Source organism: Penicillium manginii (genome assembly GCF_028828005.1).
Source record: "Penicillium manginii strain IBT 31320 chromosome Unknown utg000004l:1.0-7231830.0:1.0-7236170.0, whole genome shotgun sequence".
Lineage (NCBI taxonomy): Eukaryota > Fungi > Ascomycota > Eurotiomycetes > Eurotiales > Aspergillaceae > Penicillium > Penicillium manginii.
Window position 1 is genome coordinate 3307232 of NW_026643105.1, and position 19260 is coordinate 3326491.

The window sequence follows — 19260 nt, forward strand, 5'->3', positions numbered from 1 at the left end:
CGAATCCGGCCTTCCCCTCTCCAACTCTCTTCCCCGTGTCCCGCTCCCATCGACCATACGGCCCCCCCATACCCCCGCGGCAATCCTTTTTTTTTCTTAGGCACGAGATCGATCTTCGCCCCAACCTTTGAACGATTTCCCTAAGTGCGCGATTTATTCGCGGACCTCCCACTGGGAGGCGGTGGTTCTCGGAAGATGACTCGAGCGGCAGTACCGCCGATTCTGTTGCAGCTGCACAGCTCGGAGTCGGTGTCCTCACAGGCGGAATCTCTGCGCACCCTCAAGAACGAGCTGATCGGCCATGACCAGCGCAAAGAAACCTATGTGACCTCGGGGGTCCTCCCCGCTCTGGCCCAGGTGCTTTCGACCTATCGACCTGGAGGAGTCGCTTCAGCAGATCCCAATGGATCGGCTCCTAATCCGGTAAACTATCGCACCTCCAGTGAATATGAGGCATGTCTGCAATCAATTCTGATTGTGGGAAGTGTGGCGCAAGGTACGTGATGCAGCATGATCTACAATCTGCAAGTCTATAAGGCAACCCCAGATTGGCCGCTAATCATCTCAAACAGGTGGCCCGACATTCCTCGCTCCGATCTTCGCCAGTGAAATCATTTCTATCCTCCTCGCTATTCTATCCTCACCGGATTGCCCGCAATCTTTCAGTCTCCCTATATTGCGGCTGCTCAACACCATTGCCGACCGGCTACCATTACAAAGCCAGGAACAATGGCCGCGAGATACCCGCCTAGCAGACCTTGTATTCTCAAGCGAGAATGTTGGCGCCTTGAGGCGGATCATCGCACAGGACTATGACAGGTTGAAAAACCAAGCCTGCATTGAGCTGGCAGCTGCTTTGATTGGCAAGTTATGCTCAGAGGAGGTACACAAAACGACACTAGCGGAATGCGGAGTGCTGGATGCTCTGTCCGTCAAGTTGGCCTCTTTCGTTGTGGCACAGGGCTTTGTTCTGCCTGGTGCTCAGTATCATCTCCAAGAGCCCGGCGCGCTGGGGGAATTACCGGCGCCAGCACCGGCATCTGCCCGCTTGGCGCCAATCCTTCGTGCAATCACGACCATCATCGAACAATCAAAGTGGAGGGCAGAGCATTTCCTCTCCTCGCCTGGCCTGGTCACGGTATTCCCAAAGCAGGTTCCTGGATTTGCCGCAGTCGATGTCAAACGAGGCCCTTGGGGCTCAACTTATCTGTCCGGTTCGGCAGTTCCTCGCCATCCCGGTGCAAACCCAGTGGATCACCTCTTGCCGTCGGTTCCATTGACCCACGAGAAGTCATCTCCAAACTCAGCCAATTTTCCACCTTTGGGCAACTCCGGCTCGCAACGTCGCCAAAGTCATTCCTATCCTACTCCGTTTTCGCTGGCCGAGACGCCCTCCCCAGAAGATGACGAGAATTCAATCATCCCATGGCTGATGTGCATTCTCCGATCAGAAACCGGAATTGCCCGTCTGATGGCCGCACGTTTGGTGACTGTCCTGTTCCGTCTAGGACTCGCTAGGAAGCATCGAGTCCCCATGTTCGGGTTTTTGTTAGTCCCGATCCTCATTCGAATGCTGGACCGAGACTTCAAGTTGCCAGATGAACAAGGCTCCAATGATGATGGGCTGATCACGCCTACGCAGCGTGCCAAAGAAGAGGCACCAGCCGTGTTAGCTAATTTAGTCATGGACGACCAAGAGCTTCAAAAACATGCAGTCAACGGCAATGCGCTCAAGCGTCTATCTCAAATCCTCAAGGAAACATATAATCCAGTGGCAGAGAACTTACGCGCGATGTGGTATGCTGGCGGAGACAGCCCGGCCCGCGACCCTGAGACAGTGTCGCCTGAGTGCCAGCTTGGACCTTCTGGATACTCGCCCACAATGTGTCATATAATGCGATATCGTGAGAGCATCCTCAAAGCATTGGCAGCTTTGGTACCGTTCAAAGACGAGTATCGCAAATCCGTTTGTGAGAATGGCGTGGTCCCCTACATCATCGACTCTCTCAAGCCTCGGCCGAGTGATGCCCCGGCCGACGCCATTTCCATGCCTAAGAACTCAGCAGCAGATGGCAACCCCACGCCAACACTTCTGGCTGCTTGTGGTGCTACTCGAATGCTAACTAGATCCGTGAGTGTTCTCAGAACCAGCCTTGTTGATGCAGGAGTCGCCGAGCCTCTGTTTGCGCTCCTCAAGCACCATGATCTGGAAGTCCAGATTGCGGCAACTGCGGCTATTTGTAACTTAGCCTTGGATTTTAGCCCTATGAAAGAGGTCAGTCAACAATATGTTTCTGAGAGAGCATTTCATCTAATGTATCCTCCCAGGCAATCATTTCAGCGGACATCATTCCCATTTTGTGTGAACATGCCCATTCCCCAAATACCAAATTACAGATTGAATCCTTGTGGGCGCTCAAGCATGTGGTGTACAACACAGCCAACGACATCAAAATGAAGGTCATCGAGGGACTCGGCTCAACCTGGATCCGACAAGTCGTCAGCCAAGACACCACCAGCGCCGCTCGACGCAACGTGGACGAAGAAACAGACCAGGCCGCAAGCGTCGCCATGGGCCGAGCAAACTCAGCAGGCGAACAAGTCGACATCCTCAACCCGATGGAAGATATCGACGGACTAGCCGAAGACTTCAAAATGACCGACACGCCCCCATCAAAAATGAATCTCGACCTGTTTCTCCCGGACGCCCGACGAAGACGCAGACTCGTTCTCCGCGGAACAATCGAACAGTCCACGCAAACCCGCCAAGACGACATCTCCGTCCAAGAACAAACCTACGACCTAATCCGCAACATAATCTGCGGCCCCGGCGCAAACGAGATGATCGACTTCCTCTTCAAAGAAGTAGGCCAGGAAGAATTCCTTGATGCTCTCGCAGACAATCTCCGCCCGCGCAGCATCCAGCTCTCCCACCGCCGTGAAAATCCCACTCGCGCAATCCAGGTCCCCGTCGAGATCCTCAGCTCTGTTAGCGCCCTCGTCATCCACATTGCCGCTGGCCTCCCGCGCCACCGTCAACTGCTGGTATCACACAAGGACCTTCTCGTCTCGATGGTTGGCCATTTCAACCACCCGAATCGCGAGGTCCGGGTTAGCTGCGTCTGGGTTGTGATTAACCTAGTCTACGAGGAGGACCAGAGCGACCATGAAGGGTGTCGCGAACGAGCCGCCCGGCTTAAGGAGCTGGGCGTTGTTGAGCGGTTGGTTAGCCTTGAAGAGGATTCTGATTTGGATGTGAGGGAGCGCACGAAGACGGCGGTGCATTTGTTGAATACACTTACTTCATGAGATTGTATTGTTTGGGATATTGATTTAGCCCTGTGGAGGATCGGCGTTTGTCTTCAAGTTTTTAGTCGATGATTCTGCATAGGTCAGTTTGGACAGTGCAAAAATGCTTAGATCAATCCAGATATCCATGATCGTATCTTCAAGCTGGAATTTGACCTACCTTCCTCATAAGTAACTACTAGTTACTGCTATGATGCCCCTAGGGTACTTTCAGATCCTTATCAATCGTGTGGGGAAACTAACGTCATAGTACTTGATTTGCGCACTTCACATCCCTACGAGAACATCAACCTAGCACCGTAAACCACCATCTCATTCCTCTAATCTCAAACAAACAATAATTCAACTCATCCCAAAAGCAAAAATGTCCCCAGTCCCAGAACCAATCCTCCAAGCCCTATCCCTCCCCAACAACACAGAAGCAACTCTATCCACCAACCTAGCCTCCGGCTTCACAAACACCGCAATCCTCGACGCCAAAATCCCCAACAAAACAACAAAAACCCCCGACAAACTCAAATTTTTCATAAAAACCTCTCCAGCCGGCCCCTCCGCCTCAGAAATGTTCCGCGGCGAATACGAATCGCTAAACGCAATCGCAACCTCCGTCCCGGGCTTCTGTCCACGGGCACTAGCCTGGGGCCCGTTAGAAGAAGGCAATAGCAAGACATTCTTTCTCGCGACGGAGTATATTGATTTACGCGCTGGTCGGTTTGGTAGCAGCGATGATGACGAGAGTACTGCTACGTTAGCGCACCGACTGGGAAAATTACACACCACGCCTGCACCAATCGACGAGAGTGGTCGTCGACGATTCGGATTCCCGGTCCCGACGTTCTGCGGCGACACGAAGCAGTCGAATTTATTCCGGGATAGTTGGGCGGCGTTTTTTGCTGAGGAGAGGTTACTTACTATTCTTGGGTCGTCGGAGGATAGGAATGGTTCTGATGCGGGGCTGCGTGAGCTTGTGGAGAAGACTGTTCATAGTGTTGTGCCGAGATTATTGGGTGATGATCATTTGGGATATGATTCTGATGGTCAAGGGGAGGGGATCGTGCCTGTTGTTATTCATGGGGATTTGTGGAGTGGGAATGTGGGTTGGGGGAGGATTCTGGGTTCTGGGTCTGGGTCTGGAGAGGATCAAGCTGGAGATGTGGTTTATGATCCGTCGGCTTGTTATGGGCATAGTGAGTTTGAATTGGGGATTATGAATATGTTTGGTGGGTTTGGGGCTGGGTTTTTTGAGAAATATCATCGCGTTGTGCCGAAGACGGAGCCCGTGGGGGAATATGATGATCGGGTGAGGTTGTATGAATTGTGAGTCTCTTTTTGTTCATTATCTTTTTGAATTGGGGCTTTGATTAACTTTATGACCAGGTACCACCATTTGAATCATCATGCTATTTTCGGGGGTGGGTATCGCTCGGGAGCAGTGTCAATTATGCAAAAGCTGATCCGGAAGTATGGCGACGGAAAGTAAATTGTACCTCCAGTCAAGTTGGGTATCTTTTTGAACAACGAGCTAGAAAATCCCAAAAATGCAATGGGCAATGGATTAGAAATCATGGTGTCTATGGTGAATATCCCGTGGTCTAGCCAACTTTCTCATTCCCAGCGGAGTCGAGCTATGTCTACAGCCACTTTACGAGTCGGATATGATACTCCAATACCTTGAAGAGGTCTACCCGGCCCATGGCCCAAGTAGCCTCCCAGAAGACCCCTGCTCATGAGCTCGAACCCGCATTTGGATCGACTACGTGAAATAGCGAATTCATTCATGTGGTCTTGATAAAATCCGCTATCCTTAGGATGATCAAACCGAGTTAAATTCCGAGCCCTTGAATCCAGTTTCAATAATTAAGCTTCGGCGTCTATCGGTCTATTTCCGTCCTCGCAAACTTCTGTATGAGCCACTAAAGTGCTTGACAGTCCTATCAAGCTTTAATTACCATTGTAGTGGCTTCTCCTTCCCTTCTAATTACTTTATATTGACTCCAGGAGCGTATGAGGCTACCTATTTTGCTAGGAGTTTACGATAATTTTGCCCATATTATATATAGTTCTCGAAGATATGATTTACTAGTACCTTCGAATAAGCTTACTACAATTCTAAACCTTAGAATGTATAACTCTGTACCTACGTATCCATGGATACTAGTACTAGTATTTCCATGCTCACTATTGGTATATTAGTATACTATAGGGCTTACGCATCGCATATACTAGTAGGGATGTAGTAATCAGCAGGTTTGGCATTCCCATTTCGTTTTCATTTGCCCCATTCCTATTTTGCCCATATCTGCTACTAGTAATACCTTTCGAGCAATTTGCCCGCTTCATACACAATAGCTAAACTACACAGCTCCCCTTGATAATATCAGCTGCAATCTCAGAATGCCAATTAATCTCGTGCCACCTAAATAACTTGACCAGTCACTTTTTTACCTATGTGATAAATGAGAACCGATCGTTGAGTATCAATTAGGAGATTGAGTGACCATACTTTCATCTACAAAACAATGTGACCGCCTGAATTAGTTTCAAGTGAGTGTTGCTTGGGGGAGCGAGAAAAAAAAACACTCTGCCTGAATTTGTTGCATAGCGCTCCACAATCCCAATCAGCAGTTCGACCTTCAAGTCCGAGGCATCTCAATGTTGATAACTATGCGACCGACTGACGTGGCTTACTTCCTCATAACACAGGTCAGGTGATAGCTCGACGCCCAACCCCGCCATCCCACTACTGCATCTTTGATTTGGGTACAACATCTCTCAGGCCTCTCATCTTTGTCCGCTGACAGTTTTGTCCCGCATTTACTTTCTAAGCCCCCGAGGCTCTTGTCAAAGTACGATTAAGGACCACTATTACGACGACCGGTTGGGGCTGCACGATGAACAAGGATGATCTAAGGGAAGAAGAAGACAAGGGGATTCCTGTAGGAAATTTAGTCGATGGTGATATTGTCTCTATTATGAAAAGTCGACTTAGTGAATGTGGGCATTCAGTACGGGACACATCACTGCATCTTTCAACTGAAATAAATCCTTACATATAGCAGGAGATCGGCGAACTTGATCTGACTCCCTGGACTACAACTTCGAATGCCATGTCAGTAGATGAGTCGATATTGGCGCTGATTATCAAAAATTCCGGTCAGAGAGGCGTAGTGAGGACTCTCAGCAAACCAGCAAGAGTTACCAGAAGTGATAGATTACTCGAAGAAGTTCTTATCGTCTTGCCTCCTCGCGAGAAGGCTCTCATCGTGGGCTCGCTTTCAGTACGATATGTTCGCCGTCGAAAATCCCAATGAACACAGAGTAGTACCATATACAGAACCATACAAAGAGTTATAGGGAATGGAAAAGACATTATGAGATCTAACATGCCCAATCAGTGTGCAGGACGGGTCATCAGCTAGCATTATTGTCCGGACTCTACAGAAGGGGTAGAAAGAAGGACTCTAAAGCCTTGAAAAGCCCACACAATCGTGACTTTGATGAACAGGAAGTTGGCAGGAATACACGGACAAATAAATCTTCATTATGCTGCAGAAGAGGTCGCCGGATAGACCATATCATGACTTTAGTAGGTTCCTGGTCTCCAGATACCTCATCATGAGCAGTAGCAAGAGCAACTTCTTCTAACTTCCTGATGATAAGTCGAAGAGCCAGCTGACGAAGCCCATAAATCAGAACTTGAGTGAAAGAGGATTGGATATTTGATGTTGCTGTTTGATCCAAGACAGACCTCGGGAGGCTGCCATAGCTCTGCGATATTGGACGCGCTTAAAGCCTCTAATCCTGCAGATCAATAGATTTTTTTTTAAAAAAAGAACCAGATTTTGCCTGTATACTGTCCGAGGACTGGAATCGTGAATAGCCTACTAGTGTAGGACTTCGTAGGTTGCCGGTAGCTACCCAAGTAGGTATTTGGGTTACACTGGTCACTGTCATTTGTTAGTCAGTTGAGACAAAGACTATTATTTGAATCAAAGTAGAGATTTAATACCCTCAGTTCCAGCTTTCCAAGTTGGCCGCTCGTCCGGCAGGATTTGCATGCCCTGAGTAGAGAAAAATTTGGAGTATATCTTCTCCATAACTTCGTCGTGACCAAGAAACAAGTTACTCTTCTCCAAATCAGCGGAAATTGACCGAGGCGCTTACTGGCCTGGTTTGTTTGAAAAGCGGCGGGTAGTTTTGAAGTCATTATGGGATATGAACAATGGACGTGAAGTGAAGAAGATGTGTGTGTGTGTGTGTGGATCGAACACCTAGTGAATCTGGGGTAATAGCAAGAGCGGAGGTCAAAACATGACGTGACCTGAACTTGAACCCACCAGGTCGATTTGTAGCGTACTCGACCTGAGGCAGTAGGCATTACCGTGCGCAGAGTGTACCCTAGGGCAAGTGCAATGGTTATCGATCGCGGGAAAAAAAGGAGGGAACGGGGCCAACTTCTTTCTAGAGTACTAGAGCGTCTCGGTCTTTTCCTTGTGAAAGCGTTTCCCACATGGATTGCAAGACCGCATTTCACAGGTCTTCATATACACCGGGAAGTCTTCGACGGGTAACCTTCTCGTGCTTTGCCAGTGGAAGTTTGGTTTTCTCGAATCTTCCCAGGCGTTTCCTACATGGACCGTATATATCAGAACATGTACCTAGGCAGGCTTGTGAGACTCCTTGTTCGCTTTAAGAACATTATCCCTACAAGCACCGCAGAGGTAGTATGGGCAGCAGACATCATCGTGTTTCTTGATATCTTCTTTGCGAATGCTTATCTTTTGTTGACATCTGGAGCAATATTAGTAGAAGTTTTTGGTAAAAGCTCCGACCTCCACTAGTCCATACAGAGCTAATGATCTCTTGGGTAGGTTCAAAGCGGAAGAAGACTAAATAAAAATAAAATAAAAATGTATGAAATTATGCCCTAAGAAAGCTTGCCCATCAAATAGAAAAAAAGGGTAAGAAAAAGGAGCCAGTTTCGAGAGCCTGTGGCATAAAAATTCCGAGAAACATGTCGTATTAAATCAAAGGAAAAATAAGGAAGAATAAAATAAGAGAAAGGCATCCATGGAAATTCCACGAAGCGTCGCCGTATCGAACGAAAGAAGAAGCACAAGCAGAAATCCACGAAAACTTGCGCAATGAATGAAACTTTTTCTTGCGAGAGATTGCGGTTGTTGGAACGGAATAATTCTTTTTTTTTGGGAATTTGAATTTTTGCAAAGAAAGTTGCTCCATAAAGGAGCCGATGGGGCGGAAAGAAATGAGACAGGATGAGACACAAGGCTGCAAAGCCCGTGTTTGGGATGGAGACATCCTGGAGAACTAATTGGAAGCTTGAGTGGTATTGTCACGCTGTCCTTCTCTCAGTTGACGAAGTTCTTTCTGGAAAGCGGCAAATCGGTCTCTCCCTTCCTGCTTTTCCTGCTCAGCTTCGTGTGGTTCTTGCCGCACGCCCATCATGTACCTCTGCTCAGCTCGTTCCTCAGATTGAACGGCGGCCATATCCTCTTCGACCTCCCACTTAATTTGAGCGAGGAGCTCGGCTTCAGCCAGGGTCTGGGGTCCCACAGAATTTAAGGCATTGAGAAAGGTGGTTTGTATGTTTTCTGCCTCTTGGATGTTGAAGTCCGGATCGAGAATATTTTCCAGCTCTGGATCGTCTAGGTTGTAACCTTCTCGGAACACCAGCTCCCGTCGCATTGGGAGAGCGGCGAGCTGCCGGCAGCTATCGGAGACTGGGGGCTGATCCCGGACACGTCTTGCCCATCCGTCGGGAAGGGGATCAACATGGATACTATCGGAGCCAGAGACTATCATGGGAGGGATGTAGCCGCGTCTCGGCTTACCCATTCGCGGGCCATTTTGACTATCAAAGTATTGAAGTCAATTTAGATCTGCCAAGTGAAGTGAGAATCAAAGAGATAAAAGGAACGTACTTCGCCATTTGGGACAGCTTTCTAGCATAAAACTGAGAGATAGCGTGTGGAGACCTTCAAAGAGATGAGATTCGAATGAAACTGAGAAGTAGATTGCGACCGGACAGTAAAGACAGTTCAGTCGACGCGGCGTCGTTGGCTTCAGCGAAATGAGAAATGAGAACAAGAATAAGATGAAGAGAGAAGGATCGATGTTAGACTGACCTTTTATTAGGAGGGGGGAGTTTTGATAGATCTAACGGACGGTCAGTTCGAAGAGGTGATGAGGTTGGTAAAATCAGAATGGGAAAGAGAATAGTGAGCCGTCGGATACCAACTGGCTAGAGGGGGTGGAGAGGGAACAATGCAAGAGGGAGGCCTCAATGAGCGGAGTATACCTAGGTAGTAGTAGAGTGCTAATTGGGAAAATGGATCACTGGTGCCTTCAAGTTGACTTAACCCGTGGAAGTAGTAGCAACGAGATACACACAGGTACTGGCAAATGTCTAACTAGTAGGAAACAAGATACTATCTGCTGCAAAGAGGAGTACATAGTTTGACCAAGCTGCGATAAAACACTGGAGGCTATTTCTTTTCGCTACATTGGCATGACTGTGTATAAGCCATTTCAGGGTCCCAGAAGTTAAGTGAAGAATGACCCATGTTCAAAATTTACCCCAAAAGCTATGGTGTATCTATACGGGTTATAATACGCATAAATATCCTCCTAGATTGAAGAAGAGGTTGGAAAACAAAGAAACAGCACGTGTGAAAATCGGCACTAAGAGAACCGGACGAGAGCCACCGTATTGATTCATTGAAAAAAGGTGAATAAAAAGCGCAAATCACCAACAGCCTGCGTTTTGAGAATCTTAAAAAAAGACTTCCCACATGAGACTAAAGAAGAGGAAGAAGAGGAAGAAGATCGAGGGAGTAGGGAATACTAGGAACCTTGCATGTACCAATGTATGAATCTGTTCCCTAGCAAGGATCCTCGTCAGATCAAAGCCTGACAGGGAGATTGATTTTATACGAATTCTAGCTTAGGCCACCTGGGCAGCCTTGGAGGAAGGCTCCTGAGGTTGGACTACATAAGTACTTGTAGATTGAGTTACTAGAGCATCAAATAGTCCATGCGAGTCCATAAAATCAGTGATTCATCATGGACTCAGATGCTGAACCACGCTAGAATCAAGTTTCGCTTTGAGTTTGAAGTCCACAAATTGAGGTTATCAGGCAGAGTCACTTAAAGGAATATAAAATAGAAAGGGTTGAAGAAGCATACGTAATTCGAAGATACAAATCAGAAGGCAAGAGAGCAAGGAATATTGATGCCCGAGGCTACAATGGTGGCTCTGTAGTGTGGGGACAACAAACAAATATATTTGGAAGGCACAACTCACTGAAGGTAACAGCAACCAGCAAACAAAACTAAAAGGGAAGGAGGCAAAAAGAAACAGGCAAAAGAATGCCGAGTGCTGAAATTGATCTTCTGACCTGGACAAGAAACAAAAGTGGCAAAAAGGTGGTTCAAGGCAGCTACTAGCGTTTCATTAATCAACCTGACCACTCTTCCCCCCAAACGGGTAGGGCCAAGACACCTAGACCATTCGGAGCTACGATACCAGGATGGACTCTTTTCAAGTTGTTGGGCACCGATGCCTTGTCCACTATTGCCATCCACTCCTACTTTCACTTGGCCTCCTCCCCCTCCCCAACACCATCGTTCTCCCATGCAAAAGGTGAGTGGAATACAGCATGTTGAACATGCAGCATTCCGACCTACAAATAAGTCTAAAATGAAGAGCCTGAAATGCTTAGACTATCTTCCATTAAGAGCTTGTGATCTCTTCCATCAAACTATTGTCAATTCAATTGGTGCCGTTTACCTAGGGACTCGAGCATTCACCTTCAAGTTTGGAGATGAGTGAACCATCACTGAACTCAGCCCGACTGAACTTTGCCTTTAGAAATAAAACTTCAAGACTGTTTAATTCTGCCTCTCTTATTCCTCATCCATAACTCCATCCATGACTCCATTGATAACTCCATCCATAACACTTGGGCACCCCATCATTTTGTACACTTCGGATCAGCATTCTTCCGCAACGAACTTCACTATCAGCACGTGATATGGAGGATATCGAATCGACAGCTTCCAGCGACTCTCCCATCCCCGCGTACACGGAGGAGTCGCTCTTCAATCGCATCCGGCGCCCCTTTACTGCGATGGCACACGCGACTCGGGATGAGCGGGCTCATCCTGGCTCGGAATCAGATCATGGCCCGCCAGAACTTCCGCCCATCCACCCGTCCTTTGTCCTGGTTGCCAAGCCCTACCTCTTCGAGCAGACAATCCGGGATTGTATCCTAGCGATGGGGTTGGATGCCACGCGAGAGGCGTCGCAGCGTCTACAAGGAGTGACCTGGATTGACAATGTGCGCAAGGCACTGCGGTTGTACGTCGAGAACCCGAGCCAAAAAGACTTGCAACGACGGCGTGGAGTGAAAGGAAGCTAATTCGAATACAGGCCGACCCGGACCTTCAATACTGCAGTTATTTATTACCACCGATACCGACTGATTCGCCCAGATAACGAATATAGCTTTACGGTGTGTTTGTGTTGCTATCTCGGAGAAAAAAAGGGCCTCCTCTAACGTCTTTCGCAGGATACCGCGGCCGCGGCTCTTTTCACTGCGTGCAAGATCGAAGACACTTTGAAAAAGTCTCGCGAGATCTTATGCGCGGCGCACAATCTTAAATACCTACCCTCCGAGCATCTTTCAGCAGACGATCAAGTACGGTACTTTCAGACATATAAGATGGGGTTATTTGGCTGACAGGTTGCTAGGCTTTTGAAGCGAGTTCTCGAGCCATCATTGGTCTGGAACGACTCATGCTAGAGTGCTCTGGCTTTGATTTCCGTACCCGACATCCGGAGAAGACCCTGGCAAAGATGTCATTGCAGTACAAGGCGGACTCCAAGGTCTCTTCTCTGGCATATCGAATTTCGCTAGACCTCTACCGAACATTTTCCCCTCTCAAACAAACGACACCGACCATGGCTCTCGCTTGCCTCGAATTAGCAGGGCGGCTTCTTGACCAGCGAATCGAGGATATCGAGTCGGGAGCGGACTACACGCATTGGGAGACGAATCGCACAGAAGTGATGGGTAAGTGGGGGTTGTCTTTACTTTTACTGGACTCGTACTAATGATTTTGAATAGAAACTCTCTTCGATCTCCTCGAACTTTACACCGACTACCGTGGCTTAACATCCGTTGGACCCGAATTTCAAGCGCCTCGTTTTCTGACTGTCCGCATCCCGCTTAACAAAGAAGCCAATTCCCAGCGTATCCCCCGATTTAACAAATGGGTCGACCGAGCTCGTCAGCAAAATGCTTCCGCGAGCAACGGATCCAACGATAAACAACCTGATACCCCACAGCGTCCTCAGCATCCGTTAACCCCAATTGCAGCCAACGGGGATCGTCTCGGGGCGAGTGAACGCGGTCGCGATGCGGCTGTACGATTCACGATCGATTCCCAGTGCGCTGCAGATGAGAAGCGACAGGTCGAGCCTTACTTCAAAGTGGAGATGGAGGAATATGAGGTGGAGGTTTAGTGTTAAGTGGGATCGATGCCCCGCCGCTAGCTTCGCGTCGACCTCCCACTAAAAGGAAGGAGCTTTTCAAAATTTGATGATACCCTAGTTCAGAATACCATGATTTTATGCAACGAGTTCATTAGCATTGCCTGTCACTTTAAGCGAGATAGCTTCGTATGAGTATTGAGTATATTATAGGGGGGGTTTTTTTTCATTTTTATCACTTGTGCCTCGAATTTTGAACTTGAAACTGCTTGCGACAGAGTTGAGTCATTTTGAGTAGTTCTCTGCCTTTGCAACCAACCGGGTATCAAATCGTGACCTGCACCTGGGCAGTCGTATGCTGTATATACAAGGAGAAAGCCGACCAACGCCACTTTGCCAGAATTAAATGCGAATAGCCATCCGTCCGTCACTCATTAGTAGTCCCGGGTCTCTCCGGTGACTCCGTGGTAGCCTTCATATTTTGTGAAACTTCGCCAGGGAACGGTTTGCGCGCCCATATCCTCTTCCTATAAAATTGCGTTAGTCATTCCAAAACAAACGGACTCCACGGCTCGTCGATCTCAGAGCTTCACTTACGCCCTATGATATGTGTGATAGGCCGGATTCTTAATATCATTACGCATACGCGCACAATAAACATACACCTGCTCCTTCTTCCATGGCTCCGGCGCACCGAACTTGGTAAGCAACCACATACACCATCCTTCAATCCCAGACATCCAATGCTCATAGTTCAGCAGACCAGCCTCCTTGAACTTCTGATGCTTCGCCCAAGGACCAATCGGCCACTTGTAGTTCTTCTCATGCATATCGATGAAGCCCTTCTCGCGAATACTCTGCGCCATGGTGAAAATCACATCGCACGTCCGACCCGCACGCTCGCCACAGCCGCGAATATTCGGCCCCCATTTCGCAAGCACGCTGTCCTCGGGTAAACTGCCGTCGTCGCACTCGACAAATGGCCCGACTTCGTACTGCTCGATCCAGCCGCCGGGTTTGAGCTTGTCGTAGCATTGCTGGTACACTCGGTCCCACTCAGCCTGGTCGAAGGATCCGATCATGTTGCGCATGCGGATGAGGTCGAATGGTTCCCGCCATGTCCATTCTTGCAGCACGTCGTCTACTTCGATTGTGCAGTTTGGCGGCATCCAGGTTATGGGTGGTGGATAGAGATCCACACCGCGAACAATACCTATTGCTACTAGGTCAGAGGATTTCTTTCAGGTGTGAGTAGATGGCCCCGGGATAATTTGGAGAGAACCCACTATTCGGAAACATATCGGCCACATCGCTAGGAAATGGTTAGCTGCGAGTTTTCTAGGTACTTTGATGTGAAACATGTTGTCTCGGACTCGGAGTCGGCATACATAACCCAAGTACCCATCCCGGTACCAATATCCAAGACATGAAGGGGCGCTTCCTTATCATCTCCGCATGGCGCGCGGAAGAGCGGATTTTCTCGCTCGGAGTCTAGAATGAGATCCACAAGGTGCCTGGAGATAATTAGTGGGGTTTCGACGGGATATCATATCATATACAAGTGAGGAACTTACCCTGCTTCATAGGCCTCAAATTGCTGCTCATCTGAGGGAAGGCTGATAAGGTGTCAGTTTTAACATTTGCCCCCTTTGCAGAAGTAGACCGAGGTCGAGGTTGGGTCATTATTTCCTTACCAGTATTCTTTGTTTCGGAGACTTTGATATCTGTAGATTCAGTAAGTATAAAGGCAACCTGGTGGTGGAATTTTGTGTAATATTTCCTTGCCAATATTAAAACACTTACCTCCTGCCATTTTCCATCATTCCCCGATAAATCGAAGATTTGATGGATGTGGTGTCTCTAAGGCTAAAAAAACAAAAGCGGTTGTTAGACCCGATGAAACGCACAGGCCAGGCCGGGCACGCGTAACGCCGCGTATCCGAAAAAGCAAACAAAGGGAGAAGAAAAAAAGAAAAAGCAGATATAACATCTAAAAGATAAAGAGAGTAAATACTCACGATGCCCAGTCATCATCGCCGTAGGCACTGTCATTGTCATAGAATTCGGGATCCTGGATGGCCACTCCCCCCGGTCAGCACATTTCAATATCCCGACAGTTTGGGTCAGGTTTCCGTCATCACATCGCAAACATACCACATCGATCGATACCCCGTCAGAGATGGAGTGGTCAGTCATGCCGACCGGAGGGAAGGCCACAGCTAAGGGGGACCCTTTGCTGGAAGTGGGGTGGCGCAAACAAAGAGTGGAAGTTTTGAAAAAAGGGGACTTTCGGAGAATCGGAGAGAGGGTGAGGAGAATGGATTGGGCGGGGAGGGAGGGTTAAGAAGGTTAAGATACAGCTTGACTTAAAATGTATAACCCGGACCGCCCGGTTCCAGCATTAATCGACCTACATAGACGTTTAGGCGGTCGAAGGTTATAGGACCAGCCATTCGGGGCCAGAAAGGTTTCTTAGGCGAGAGGAGTACGGGAGGAGTCGTCAATCCACAAGAGGAGTGGCATTCCTTGGTGTCTTTGGCCAATGATGCTTCCGCCACTGTGGAGTTGAACCACTCTGTCGGTAACCCATTGGAGAAGGTCTTTGGGCACGGATCAAAAATGGTTGAGGGTTTCCAGATGGAGATCTCTTTGTCGCAGAGTTTTTTGTATTCAAAGTTTCTTTTTTCTCCTTTGCATATAGGGTGTGACGTGGACAAGTTATACCTCAACCCGACAGAATGGATAGATACTATATCCACATATACTGAGTACCAGTTAGTACTCCGGATATCCAGATTGGATACGATAACAGGGTGTCAAGCAGTAACTAGACGTATGATCCTTGTCAACGATCGAGAATTAGCACTGGGTTAGCTCTGGAGCAAGCATTGACCGACAACACACTTGGTCGATCCATTTCAAGTCTCGGGTCTCCATTTCCAATTTACTCAACATGGACCACCTGGGCAAACCCCGAAGCTGGTCAACTCTTCCCACAGCAACGTTCAAAAATACTCGTATTCGCCAGGCCCAGCCCCTATAAGAACCTTGTTCCAGGCCTTAATCCCGACTTTCACTTCAAACTGCCTTCCCGAAAAAGGCATAGTGAACCGTGACCCCTGCAGAACCCTTTCATGTAGGGACCGACGCCCAATTCAATTTCCGCCCTTATTTATACATTGCCACCGCCCAGTAGTCACGGGGTAGTAATGTGCATTAGACAGACAGATCCGATTAGCGATCGCGCTGAAGAATAGCTTAACCCCCCGTGCCACCGATACCCCGCGTTGTAACCCTTTCCACCTATCACAGAGCGTATTTTCGGGGTGGGTGGTGGGCGGGTTGGTACTTTGGCATAGTCTCCGAACAAGGATTTATGCTGTATCACATCGTATGATTAGTTATACCGGGTGAAAATGTGGAGTTGAGTTTTGCAGACATGCGACACTTATAGAGATCAGGATCACCGAAGAGCTTGAAAGGGTAAACACTGCCTATGTCTCACGTCCGTAGTATCGTTCTGTATTTAGCCCGCCCTCAATACACGGCCAGCTAACGGAGAATTTATTGTCGAGATCGGATGATGAAAAGCCATGAAGACAATGGTCTTTATCGCACCAACCACCGAAGAAAAGATTGGTTAATAGGATACAGTACGTCTCGAAACTGGTGCACCCTCCTACATACGCTCTTCGAGAGATTCTCTAGCCCCACCGCGAAGATACACTAGTCTATTTTGGATGTTTTCCGGAGTACCTCTGTCAATAAGACGAGTATTGCTGTTGACATAGATTACATATTAATTACAACAATCTATTCGGTTGTGAATTCAACACATCTGCCACTCGGTACCCCTAAGCAAAAGCTTATCTATGATATGGCCTGTAGTGGTGAACTATCTACATCGGAGATGACAGAGGGCCGTTGAAGAAATATTACAGGCCCTTTTTGTCTTTTCTTTTGAAAATTATTCTCAATCGAACTCGGTAGACTTCAAGTTGCAGGGTACTTCACCCCCGCGTCTTTCGTGTCCACTGGCTCTGCTTTCTCTTTTACAGTCTTGCAATCGAACCCCACAACAACTACAAATCAAAAATAGTAATCGAGACATATAGGATGTCACAGCCATCATCACAAGCGTCTTGGCCAGCGGGCATTCCCGAGATCCGCCTGCATTCGACCGATTTAGACTCGGAAGAGCTTACGGATGAAGCCAAGGGGTGGTTGCTGTTCGTACGGGTATGATAATCTATATGACTGCATTCTTCTTTGATGATAAGATTGATATTGACGATTGATCTTATGTACTTTCTAGAGGAATAATTCCAGCACACGTCAACCCCCGCAGATGCGCTGCGTCACCGGCGAGCCCTAATCGAGAGATGGGCTACTGCTAGCCAGGAGCTCCGCGAGGTCTGTATAGCAACACCCCTAATGTTGAAGCCTTTTCTAATTTTACGCTATTTTCCCCCTCCTCCATCTTTTGAAGTGCTTGAGAATGAATAGAAAAATTATAAAAATACAAACGAGCAGTACAGTCCTACTATCAACGTGCCCCGGGTTATAACTCGGCTCTCGACTACCCGACTATAGCACTCTCACACCTCACCGCGCGACCCGACAAACGTTTCTTATGCCTAACCTCTGTAGACCGGGAGACCCACGGACATAACTATGTCCACCTCGTGAAGTTTCTTATATTGATGAACGTTCATCAAGATGAATGGTATGGGTCGCACCCCTTCGATCTACACGGGGCGGGCCAAGCCCCCAATTCCCACATCCCGTAGCTACTCAACCCGGGCTCCGGCGCACCTATCACGCTCAGCGAAGTCCTGCCCGCGCTCTACCTTCACACGGCCGATCTCTTTGTCCTCTCCATGACCCGAGACGGCACGGTGGTATTCGCCTCCGGGCCGGGCCTGACGTGGTTCGTGATCGACGAACCTGGGCTAACCAACGGGCGCCTCACTCTCGCTCAATTTGGCTCTAACGGGAATATCCGCGTTTCTACCCTCCGTCGGCCCTGGAATATGGGCCAAACTATGTCCTTCGAGCAGATGGGTCAGTATCTCAGCGAAATCGCCGAGTCTCGTATCGGAGGCCCGCCGCAGTATAATGAACCGTAAATTCCCCCCCCCCCCTCTCTCTCTAACTGAGAACACCTCTTTTCCTGCTTTTTTATATTTTCTTCTAATGAGAATTATCGCTTGGATATGGACCTTCCTATCCTCGAACTCTTAGAGTCAACCCGACGCGCTGATAAGTTCCTCGACCAAGGCTATGGATCTCGGGATCTATGGGTCCGAGTTATTGAGATCGCGCCTGGTTACCTAGAAATAGAGGCCCAAGCGAAGGAGGTGGAATTTGAACTGGAGGACCTTCTGATGATAAAATAATCGTCGATACTACTTGATTGTTTCTAGAGTACGAATCCTAAGCTCGCACCGTGATAAGTAGTTCCCTTGGGTCGCCAATACAATTACGAGACAAGACAGCGTGTTTTAATGAAGAAGATAATGGTATTGATACAGACACTGTAATATTGATATTCTGGGATTATCCCCAATATAGACTAGTGCATACTATCGGGAGTGGGGCTAGAGAATCCCTCGAAGAGCGAAGAGTGAAAGAGGGTGCATCAGTTTCAAGTTCGAGACGTGTAATTATTGGCGGCTGTTCAGCCAACCTTAAAAAGTCCCATGGTTCTCTAGTTATAAATAGTGTTGCGACACTAGATTTTGATTGAAACTGACAATAAAAATCGTCAAGTGCTTAGATAACTCCATATTTAAATTACATGAAGTGACCGATAGTCTTTCTGTAGCCTAGTGGGTTTCCAAAGGGTGTGAGTGACCCGAGAATTTAGCATAGCAATTCTCGGGCGTGAAGACTAGATCTACTAGCAAGAAAGAAATGTTCGTAAATGACTACTTTAGTTGTACTAAAAAGATAACTTAGGAAATGTCAACCTAAAATACTGTACAAGCAGGGGGTGACAAGCACATAAAACAGTGGTCATTCTATTTAAAGCTAAGATAGATCTTCTACTGGGTCGCGTGAGCAGATTTTGCAACCACCTTTCGCTGCTTGCGAAATCTGCAAAATTCTACATCCACCACTGCTCACCAGGTCATATGCGAGCACGCCACCAAATTGAGCCAGCTATTCATCCAAGCCTCAACAAGTCCTATTCTGATCACCAGTTAGCCATAATTCAAACCAGACAGAGTGACAACAAAAATAATTTGTTAAAGCAGCTTCAATCAGAGACCCGTCTTGAAATGTAGTAATGGTACTATTTTTCCTCAAGATTTCTTTGGTAAGGGAAATCGTAGGTCATCATCACCGAAACTGCGACCGCATTGCGCGATCATGGGGGTGTACAACAGATGTGTATGGGTTGGAGGGGAGTGGCAAGGGGCGCGTTCTTACCT

General features: G+C 48.0%; 6 protein-coding genes across 6 annotated transcripts; 4 read left to right on the forward strand and 2 right to left on the reverse strand.

The window, feature by feature from the left end:
- Positions 1-195: 195 nt before the first annotated feature.
- Positions 196-3309, forward strand: N7533_004943 (armadillo repeat protein; the record flags this gene model as incomplete). The annotated part of the gene is made up of 3 exons (XM_057101593.1): positions 196-496; positions 573-2275; positions 2329-3309. 3 exons carry the CDS (start codon positions 196-198, stop codon positions 3307-3309), a joined length of 2985 nt encoding a protein of 994 aa, XP_056961223.1.
- Positions 3310-3673: 364 nt separating this feature from the next.
- On the forward strand, positions 3674-4789 carry N7533_004944 (putative fructosamine-3-kinase; the record flags this gene model as incomplete). Its single annotated transcript, XM_057101594.1, has 2 exons — positions 3674-4626; positions 4687-4789. 2 exons carry the CDS (start codon positions 3674-3676, stop codon positions 4787-4789), a joined length of 1056 nt encoding a protein of 351 aa, XP_056961224.1.
- Positions 4790-8637: 3848 nt separating this feature from the next.
- N7533_004945 (uncharacterized protein) lies at positions 8638-9165 on the reverse strand (the record flags this gene model as incomplete). Its single annotated transcript, XM_057101595.1, has 1 exon — positions 8638-9165. The coding sequence occupies one exon, from the start codon at positions 9163-9165 to the stop codon at positions 8638-8640; it is 528 nt and encodes a 175-aa protein (XP_056961225.1).
- Positions 9166-11363: 2198 nt separating this feature from the next.
- Positions 11364-12856, forward strand: N7533_004946 (putative cyclin; the record flags this gene model as incomplete). Its single annotated transcript, XM_057101596.1, has 5 exons — positions 11364-11689; positions 11762-11843; positions 11901-12029; positions 12083-12404; positions 12459-12856. 5 exons carry the CDS (start codon positions 11364-11366, stop codon positions 12854-12856), a joined length of 1257 nt encoding a protein of 418 aa, XP_056961226.1.
- Positions 12857-13250: 394 nt separating this feature from the next.
- Positions 13251-15019, reverse strand: N7533_004947 (class I SAM-dependent methyltransferase; the record flags this gene model as incomplete). Its single annotated transcript, XM_057101597.1, has 9 exons — positions 13251-13350; positions 13421-14036; positions 14110-14135; positions 14212-14337; positions 14398-14439; positions 14518-14547; positions 14627-14689; positions 14842-14894; positions 14978-15019. The coding sequence occupies 9 exons, from the start codon at positions 15017-15019 to the stop codon at positions 13251-13253; spliced, it is 1098 nt and encodes a 365-aa protein (XP_056961227.1).
- A 1920-nt stretch (positions 15020-16939) lies between these two features.
- On the forward strand, positions 16940-17952 carry N7533_004948 (uncharacterized protein; the record flags this gene model as incomplete). Its single annotated transcript, XM_057101598.1, has 3 exons — positions 16940-17062; positions 17153-17236; positions 17614-17952. The coding sequence occupies 3 exons, from the start codon at positions 16940-16942 to the stop codon at positions 17950-17952; spliced, it is 546 nt and encodes a 181-aa protein (XP_056961228.1).
- Between the last annotated feature and the right edge of the window lie 1308 nt (positions 17953-19260).